Consider the following 10,594-nt stretch of genomic DNA (forward strand, 5'->3'; position numbering starts at 1 on the left):
TGTTAATCATAAAATTATTGAGGTCCCCTTATGATGATCAGTTATTTTGTAGTATCTCATTATCTCATCCTTCCACCATAAACAAAAGTGTGTCAAGCTGGCTAATCCCATTAATGACTAAACACTAAAAGTAATCAATACTAATATAAAAGGGAAAGGGAAGAGGCCCCTATTTTTTTCATCTCACTTTGAATAATTTTTTTTTTGCTCGGTACTGATTAATCGAAATTCTGTTATGATTTTATTTTTTGAGAGATCCAAGCAATAAGAGTAAAAATATGAATGGAAATTCGTCTCATAATGAAGCTAAATAACCACAAAACAAAGTACTAGTTTATAACTGAAGTATTATACTCTAACTACAACTAAGAAACTAAATATTTTAGTCAACAAAATATTAGATTCCTTGTATAAAATCATCCCCATTAAGAGCCTACACAATATGGTGCACATCAAATAACAGTAATAGAAATAAGTATTGCTAAACTTATAAAAAAGTAAATTCATTTTTCCAAAGCAGATGCAAAGGTTTGGCTGGAAGCAGAAATTTGAAGGTTAAGAAAGAAGTTTGAAGTGTAAACAAGCTAAATATTTGAATAAAAAAAAAAATTGTGGGAGGATGAGTCCATTTTATCGTTAAAAGCAAAACATGTTGATATGACAATGACGTGGTACAAGACAAGGGGCCTAATTCCATCAAAAAATCCAAAAACAATGTACTCTACTCTTCCCTTCTCTCTCCACGCACTCTACTCTATGTCGACAAACGCAGCCACAGACGCAACCTTTCTTCCAAATTTCAACAAAGGCAACATCAAACAAAGAGAAAATAAAAAAGGAGTAAAGTAAAAGAAAAAAAAGATGCCACTACAGAACAGTGTCCACTACTATTGGATTCCCCTCCTTTGTTGTCTATTTTCCCCCACTTACCCCCCTCACCTTTTCTACTTTCCCAACACATTTTTTTTGTTCCTCCATCCCAAGCTTTGGATTTTCCCTGATACCATTCCCATTGTCTTCTTCTCCTTCTCATTCTTTTTCCTTCAAAATTCATTCTTTTATTCCACTTTTTCCTTGCCAGTTTCAGTTTCTTGCACAGTTATTCTTCCCTGGATTTGGTTGCTTTTGAAATCTTGAAAGGGCATGGTAGAGGATACATCAAGATTGCATTTTTATCTTCTTGCCCATCTCAGTTTCTGTCTTTTTTCTAGTGTTGTATTTGGGTCTGTAAATAAAGATTAGTCATAGTTGTTGAGGGAGGGATTTCACTTTTCTTTGCCAGTTTCAGTTTCTTGCATAGTGTTTCTTGGTCAGGTTAATTTTGAAATCTCAAAGGGGCATTTGCCTAATTCATCAAGATTGCACTTTTAGTTCTTTATCTGCTAACCCATCTCAGTTCTCTCTGTTCTACTACTGTATTTGTTCTGTAAATAATAGTCAGTGATAGTTGTTAAGGGGTTTCACTTTTCTAGGGTTTGGTTACTTTTGGAATCTTTAAAGACGTGTGTAGTTAATACATCACAGTTGGATTTCACTTGTATTTGTTGTGTGAGTAATAATCTTTATAGTTGTTGAGGCTGTTCTGATTTTCCTCTCAAAGATGGTGGTTGATGATGGAGTAGAATACTGTTTTGCTATGGAGTATGATGGTCCACCTATAACCCATGATCTTCCACGGGCAGTACCTATCAATGTTGATAGGATTCCGGTGGCTACTGTAGTTTCACAGGTGCCATTATCCCATAAGTTAGCTTTACCAGTTGTTCAACCTATATCAGCTACAGATATAACTAAGAGATTTTCTAAAGATTTGAAGCATAGTTTGGAATCAACTGTGTCTCCCACATCTGTTATATCTTTTCAGAGGGTGGATGAAGACGATTCCGCTAGTAAAGAACTAGCTTTAGGCTCAGAAACTACATTGTCCCCAAGTTCTGTTACTGCACTTGATGACAGAGTCCATAGTAATAGGTGTAATGGTGGTCAGTCCAGTAGTTCTAGCCCATTGGAGAGGTGTAATGGTGATGAGAGTGTACGTGAATTTTCTGGTTTAATCAATGAATCCACTGACTTGGCATCTACCTCCATTAGTCGTGATCATTCACACGAATTGCTGGGAAGGGTGGGGAGTAGTTCTGGTACTTTTAGATTTTCGAGTAGTTTTGAGAAATCAAGAGACTTGTCAAGGAGTAGTCACAATTTGAGGGCTTCAACTGGTCGTAAAGACAGAAGCTTGGAGCTCAATGATTTAAGCCAACCAGATTGGGCGTCGAATGAGTCAATTTTGAGTCTTGATTATCCGTCTTCTCGTGTTTCTTCACATAAATATGGGGATAGCTTTAATGAAACTAGTTGTGATGTTAAACGAGCACCTGTTGTGACTTTCTGTGATATTGAGTCAGAGGATGAAGATATTAATGAAGATGTTAGTGGTGCCGAGCCTGAGGTCGTCCGACCAAAGAAAGAACCTGCAGTTAAGGTGAAAAAAGGGGTATGTTATCGTTGTTGTAAAGGAAATAGGTTTACTGAAAAGGAGGTATGTATTGTTTGTGATGCCAAATATTGCAGTAATTGTGTGCTTAGAGCAATGGGGTCTATGCCAGAGGGAAGAAAGTGTGTCAGTTGCATCGGTTATCCGATTGATGAACCAAAGCGAGGCAACTTAGGCAAATGCTCTAGGATGCTCAGGCGACTGCTAAATGATTTGGAGATTAGGCAGATCATGAAGGCGGAGAAAATGTGTGAAGTGAATCAGTTGCCATCTGAATATTTATGTGTGAATGGAAGGCCTCTTTCTCCTGAAGAGCTTGTTATATTGCAGAGCTGCATAAATCCACCAAAGAAGCTGAAACCTGGGAATTACTGGTATGACAAAGTTTCTGGTCTCTGGGGAAAGGTGAGTAGAATTTCATTCTGGACATCATTTTATTCTTTTTCCTCATGATATGTTTTGTACATTGAGCATTAATCTGGAAGTTTAACCGATAGTTGATTATAACAGGAAGGACAAAAACCTTCACAAATTATCACTCCTCATTTAAATGCTGGAGGTTCCATCAAGCCAAATGCTAGCAATGGAAACACTCAGGTCTATATAAATGGTCGTGAGATCACCAAATCCGAGCTACGCATGTTACAGGTTAAGTTTTTATACCTGCAAAACAAGGGTCCAGTAATAATTCACTTTTTTTGTTTTAGACTGACATTATGATTATTTATACAGTTAGCAGGAGTACAATGTGCTGGCAACCCACATTTTTGGGTGAATGAGGATGGTTCATATCAGGAAGAGGGACAAAAAAATACCAAAGGATATATATGGGGCAAGGTTAGATTTGTATGCGCGATTTGAGTTTGTATCCATTTTTCAGAATTTTCCTTTGCCTCTATTTAGTGTAGTCCCCATAGCAATGGGCCTTGGTTTAGTGAGGTTTTTCCCTTTTGGGGATCATGGCTAGGAAATGTAAATCGTCCTTATTTATGTTCCATGATTCAGTTCCTTCTCGACTTATCCATTTCACATACTCAAACATACAGCCATGTCTGGTGCTCAGTGAAAGTATTTTATCTTTTCAGGCTGGAATGAAGCTGGTTTGTGCTGTACTCTCTCTTCCAGTTCCTTCAAAATCATCTAATACTTGTGGAGAGCAAGTTAATAGTGTGCTTAGTCAAGTGATACCTGATTATCTTGAGCAGAGGGCACTTAACAAACTACTTTTGATTGGATATAGTGGATCTGGTACAAGCACCATATATAAACAGGTGATTTTCTACCTTTTTTTTTAATAAAGTAATAAAATTTTATTAATGTTTGGGCAAAAAACATGCCCGTATACAAGAGGTATACCAGAATGATTTTCTACTGTTAGAAATGACTCCTTGAGCCCTTGCTCTTTGCTGTTTTAGCTAAATATAATTTATCTGATATCTCTCCACGTGAATAATGCTCTGATGACCAGCTTGTTTGCTTTCTATTATCTTGTTCACAACATCCTATATTCACCTGATTTATGTTAGATTAGGGACTGTCTTCTCTTTTAAAAAGCATTAGTTATCCTCCATGATGTTCCGAGTAAGCTATTTAGAGATTCATCCTTCTTTAGTTAGGTTGTAAAGTTGAAAATTTCCTTCTCCTCCCTTGGTATTCTTGTTCCAAGTATAGCGGACTTGGAAAGAGAGAAATTTAAGACTTTTTGAAGACAAGCAATTCCATCCATAAATTTAGGATGAATTGTCTTAGTGTTTTATATTTTTGGTGTAAACAGAACTTATTGTGGGATATAGGGGATTTTATAGGCAAATTGTAATGATATAGCAGACTAGTTTTAGACTAGCTTTTGACAGCTTCACCATGGCTCTTTTTATGAGCTTGTAATTACCCCTTCAGCACTTCCAGGTGCTGCTTTTGGACATGAATACGAGATGTTACCTTTATCAACAAAAAAGTATAGCGGACATGCGGTAATCTCCCTATCCTATAGTTGCTTTCCTAGATAAGAAAAAATGAACAAAAAAGAAAGGAAAAGGAATGCAGGCACCTATGCTTACTTCTTAGAGAAGAACTGTTTTTAACTTATTGTTGTTTATAAATTGTTGCATGTCTTGTATTCTATGTGAGAGCAATTAGATTCTATTGGACTTTCTTTTAATGTATAAGTTAGATAATTGTGTGGCCTATTGTAATGTTGTCTTACGTAGATTTTCTCTTCCCAAAGACTTATGTTGATGCTTCTTCTATGTTGTTAACCTGACTGATAAGAAGAATCATTGCAGCTGCTAACTTGACTTGCCTTTATTACGATCTCAAAAATGTTTTTCTGGAGAGAATGGAAGGATGATGTAGTAGGATGTTAAAAGGATGTTGAAACATATATACTACAGAGAGGTAGAGCCGCAGAGGTGAAGTTAAAATTTTATGTTTGTGGGCCAGTGAGTTTTGTAATGGTACCTCGATTTGCTAAAGTGAAGCCTATTTGTTTTGTGGGTTTTTGCTCGATCTAGTAATAGTTTCTCTTCAGTTTTTTTGCTTTCTAAATACCGATAAAAATAGAAATGCAAACATTGAAACAATCTGACAATTATACTTGATCAAGGCTCCTGTCTACTTCACACATGTCACTGATTTTATCTTAATGGCGGTAGCATTACTTGCTTTTGTTCCTTCGAAGGTAGGTTTTGTATCAGGAAATGTTTCTATTTGGGAACATCGACTTCTTGATTCCCATTTAGCCTTGTTATTATGCCCCTTGATTTTTTTTCCCTATCAGATTGTCTTTGTTTAATTTGGCTTCTATCATTCACTGGTAAATTAGGCAAAAATTCTTTACAAGGATGTTCCTTTCTCGGAGGATGAGAGAGAACATATCAAATTGTTGATCCAAAGTAATGTATATGGATACCTTGGTGTGCTGCTTGAGGGCCGCGAGCGCTTTGAGGAAGAGAGTTTGAATGAAGTGTGCGAGGGTTCTTCGTCTTGTGACTCTGGGATGACAGGTATTACAAACACGTTGGGATCCTCATTTTAATTGGTTCCATAAACATAATCATGTGGTGTTACAAACTTTGGGCTCCTCATTTTGATTGGTTCCATAAGCATAATCATGTGGTGTTGCAAACTTTGTGCTCCTCATTTGAATTGGTTCCATAAACACAATCATGTGCATTACCTTTATCAAAAAAAAAAAAACACAATCATGTGCATGCCATCATGTTTATTTCCCCTCAGCCTACTTGGTGAACCTGAATTTATACTTCTGAAGTAACAATTGTTGCGTACGGCATCAGGCAATAGCACTGGGATTGAAAAGAAAACATTATATTCCATACCTCCGAGACTGAAAGCATTCTCAGATTGGATTCTCAAAATAATGGCCACGGGTAATCTAGAAGCCGTTTTCCCAGCTGCAACACGGGAATATGCTCCATTAATTGAGGAGTTGTGGAATGATACAGCCATCCAGGCAACTTATAAGCGAAGAAGTGAACTGGAAATGCTTCATGACATGTCTTGTTACTTCTTAGAGCGGGTAAGAAAATGTCACGTGGACAACTTGCTCAATTTGATGATGTCACATTTATGCATAATTGCTTGCAATCGATAATTGATGTTTGAAGAACTTGTGAGTTGTGTCTTAGATTCTTCGTTTTGTGGGTCAAAGTCTACAGCTATTTCAACTCCTTAATTTCACATTGCGCTCCACCTATGCTGTCCAAATTATATAGACAAACGGGGTCTGGCCCAAGAATGAGCTCTATCCATCGTATATGTTGTATGCTAATTTGCACTTTGGTGATACTATCTTGTTAGCTTTATGACATTTTGTCTTTAAAATGGAAAAAGGACGATTTAAACCGGTTCTGTCTTAGGGCGGGCTATTGTTAGTGCAAGATGTCCTTATGACTTTGTGTTGACTGCTGAGAGAGAGAGAGAGAGAGAGACAGCGAGTAGGAGAAGCGAAGCTGAGAATGTTACTTTGTATATGTTACATCAGGATTTTGTAATTGCATATTGTATCAAGTCGTCTATCCTTGCCCATGTGATTACATTTGAATACTAGTTGTAAGCCAATCTGATGCATGGGATCCTTTCTTATGACAAAGCTCATCACCTGATGGTAAATGTTACTGTCAGTGGTAGCTAGTGTGCTTTTTGTTTCTTGATAATACTATCAGTTCTTTTCATTCTTTCACCATTATCAAAGGGGCTAGAAGTTATATACTTGAGATAAAATTGAAGTTGCAAATTGTACGAGGATAGACTTGTATGAGTCTTAGATGAAATTCTTCCAAAGAATCACTATATCATTAAGACAACACAAAGAAGATAAAAAATACAGGGTGTCCACAGTGTTGATTCATTACCTTGATGAAATGGTTAAGAGTACATCAGTATACTAGCAGGGCAGTTAATAATGGCGGTACTATATCCACCTTTTACAACTAGAGAGTAGAGAGATCAAAGCCAAGGCATCTAGACGATATCGTGAAAACTTCCTATCCAAGTTCTTTTTTAAATAAAAAATGATTAAAACATAAAATATGGGGCAAAAAGTTTCTTGAGTAAACTATTCAAAATGAAGTATGTCAGAATATGTGAAACTGTGGTGTCTATGGACTATGCAACATAGTCAGAGTAAAGGGCAGCCTGGTGCATGATACGTCCCGCGTTCACGAGGGTCCGAGGAAGGGCTGCACCCTACCTTTGACAAGTATCAGTGGCTAATTCCACTCTCGAACCCGTGACCTATAGGTCACGTGGAGACAACTTTACCGTTGCTCCAAGGCCCCCTTTCAAAATGTTTTTGTTTTGTTTTGTGGGAAATGATTATTCTTCCGTTTGGTATTATAAGAATGTGCATAAAATAAAATATCCTCAAACTGTAATGCAACACTGCCCAAGAATTAAAATAAAACTGAATCTAGCAATGGAGCATTTGGAGGTTTACATCTTGATGAAGGTTATTGTTTTTGGAGATGTGCCTCGAGAAGGAAAAAATATGTTGAATATAAATTTGATGAAAATTTTAAAAAAAGTAGACTGATGCAAAGATGAAGATGACAATTCATTTGTTTTAGATATATAAAATTTGAGATAATTGGGTTAGTTGGAATGTACATACCTAAATGCCATATAATGATAGGTGAAGGTCGAGCGAGCAGAATTTATTTCTGCAGAGGGAGATATATGTTAAATTTGATAAGGCGCCAAGTACCCTAAAAGAGTGAAGCTTCTCTGTTTTGGATTAATAAAAAAGATACACCTGAGTGCTCTAGACCTAAAGACACCTGATAACAACTGAAATTGGTGTGTTTCTTCACTTCTCTGGCAGTATAGCCTCTTACTATATTTTATAACAATCTTTTATGGTACTTCGGTGAACTCAATTGGGTTGACTTTGAATAAATTGGTTTGTTTGTTCCAAGTTTTGAATAGACCTTGTGATCACATAGTAGCATTTGGCTGGGTTATGTAACTGTGAGCTCCTTGTTGATTCCTACCGATGACGTAAGGATCTTTCATTATGTTGCTAAATATCTCCGCATCTACTGTTTTCCTATTTCAGGCAGTTGATATTTTAAAGACAGACTATGAACCTTCAGACGTGGATATCTTATATGCTGAGGGTGTTACTTCTTCCAATGGACTTTCATGCGTGGACTTCTCATTCCCAGATTCAGAAGATCATGATAATCTTGACAGCAGTGATCACACTAATTCTGTGCTCAGGTTCGTGAACGCTAATTACACATACTCTTCTAGTTGACAGAGAAGTGGAAGAATTTTGAAAATTAGAACTTAACATTTGGTTTACTCACCCTTGCGCTGATATGCCTTTAATGGGAAAGCACTTTTGCCTCGTTGACTTAACTACTCTCACTAATGTGGATTGACTTAGAATCTAGGTTGTTCGGATCCTCCAAAAAATGCATAACTTTTAGAGCATCCGACATGCACCCGGCGGCATTTTGAAGGATCCAAGCAGTATAGCCTAGAATGTAGTGCAACGGGAGTAAAAACTTTCATTTGTGATGTTAGTACACTGGAAAAGAGACTCGTCTCATGGCTGGTGCAACAAGCCCGGGTCCGTTATAAGTACTTGATATGAGAACTGAAAACGAACCATTGTGCTGGTATTCTCACATAGCTTATCAAATAGGCAAATAAGTTGCTTATCAAATCGGCAAATGAGTTTTTATGATTTTTCTATTTCTAAATATCGGTGCACCTGTGTTTGAGAACCCTTCTATGCAGATAAAATGTTCTTATAATTGATTTTAGGATCTCCTAAATGAATATAGGGTGTGAAATGAAGTTATTACAGCCCTTAATTTATGGACTTGAGATGCGTTGTTAACAGAACTTTTTCTGGTACTCAGATTTCAGCTGATTAGAGTACAGGCAAGGGGGTTCATTGAAAATTGCAAGTGGATTGAGATGTTTGAAGACGTTCGAGTGGTTATTTTCTGTGTTGCCTTAAGTGATTTTGATGAATATGTTGTTGATGAAACTGGGGAGAAAGTGAACAAGATGTTATTAACCAAGAAACTTTTTGAGAGCATCGTGACTCATCCAACCTTTGATCAGATGGACTTTCTCGTCTTATTAAACAAGTTTGATTCGTTTGAGGAGAAGTTAGAACGTGTTCCTTTGACGAAATGTGAATGGTTTGACGATTTTCATCCGATCGTAAGTCGTCATCGGTCCAACAGCAACTCCAGCAGCATCAACCATAGCCCCTCCGTGGGCCAGTTGGCGTTTCATCATGTTGCAGTAAAATTCAAGAGGCTATTTTCTGCTCTCACTAACAGGAAGCTGTATGTTTCACTAGTAAAAGGTTTAGAGCCAAAAACGGTGGATGAATCGCTCAAGTACGCAAGGGAGATAATCAAATGGGATGAAGAGCGGTTAAACTTCAGCTTGAGTGAGTACTCATTTTATAGCACTGATGCAAGTTCTTTCTCACCTTGAACCCATGAGAGCATCAAAGAATTCTTTTTGAAAGAAAAGTTATGTCCATAAGAGTTGTTACTGTAGATATTGAGATGGTAAAAGAAGAAAACAATGCAGGGTCAATGGCCGGATGATTGGTATATATACTAGACTTCAGTTGGTTCAAATCCCACGCAAGTGAACGGAAAAGTGTATCCTTAAGGACTGAAAGACGTCTGCCAATGAATGAGCAAAATCACTTATCTTACAGAATAGGCTTGTAAATGGCTAACTTTGGTGGGGATCTTTTGTACAATCAGAGAACAAGAAAGATATAGCTTTTGCTTTGACAATTTTTTGTATATTGTATGTATCCCTCGGTGATGTAATCAAATTGTAGAATATAATATTTTAGTAGAATATAGTATTTTAGCCAAATTAGAGTGAAAGATGCTCGCTAATTAAATGCTGTGTGTGTATATGTGTGTGTTTTTATTGTACACGTAAGGAATCCGCTCAAACTATATGCAACAATAAATAGTTGAATCACAATCCAACTTTATAGAGAGAATGAACATGAAAATGACTAAGTAACCAAAACGAAATTGACTGCCCAGTAAACTGCAAATACCACATCAGAACTCTTTCCATTTCTAGGTACCAAATATGATTTTTTTTTTTTTTGGCGCAAAGTTGGCAATATTGGCTGGAAAATTCTAATAATGTGTAATTTTTGTGAGGATTCTGAAAATATGTAAAAAGGTGATTTACAAGTGTTCTAAGCAACTAATTGAGATGACAGACTGTTTGGAAAACGATGTTAGCTTAAATTGCATTTTGAAATGTAATTTTACTTTGATTCGATCCAATTATAGTATTTCTTATCAGAGCAGACTGAATCATACATTATGACATCAACTATTATAGGCAAGACTTGCTAGGCTCACTGCACTATTTCCCTCCCTTAACCAGCTAATTGCTTAAAACGTCTCTGTCTTCTTTATATTATAATAAAATCAGAACTATGGGCATTAAAAGTAAAGCCTGACGTGTAGCATTAAAGGTACAAAGACTCGAAGATTGCTGGAATTAGAAACTGATATTTCGTATGAAAGGAACTTATTTTGTTCCTATCTCATGAGGAGTGGTCGAATTAAAAGTACT

At 36.8% G+C, this 10,594-nt stretch overlaps 1 protein-coding gene across 1 annotated transcript; it reads left to right on the forward strand.

Moving 5' to 3' along the window:
- The first annotated feature begins 808 nt into the window (after positions 1–808).
- Positions 809–9,896, forward strand: LOC132623225 (extra-large guanine nucleotide-binding protein 1). The gene is made up of 8 exons (XM_060337958.1): positions 809–2,896; positions 3,002–3,139; positions 3,224–3,328; positions 3,577–3,762; positions 5,313–5,493; positions 5,785–6,026; positions 8,064–8,227; positions 8,878–9,896. Exons 1-8 carry the CDS (start codon positions 1,601–1,603, stop codon positions 9,467–9,469), a joined length of 2,904 nt encoding a protein of 967 aa, XP_060193941.1. The 5' UTR covers positions 809–1,600; the 3' UTR covers positions 9,470–9,896.
- Positions 9,897–10,594: the final 698 nt, after the last annotated feature.

This window comes from Lycium barbarum, chromosome 12 (genome assembly GCF_019175385.1).
Source record: "Lycium barbarum isolate Lr01 chromosome 12, ASM1917538v2, whole genome shotgun sequence".
NCBI classification, from domain to species: Eukaryota; Viridiplantae; Streptophyta; class Magnoliopsida; order Solanales; family Solanaceae; genus Lycium; species Lycium barbarum.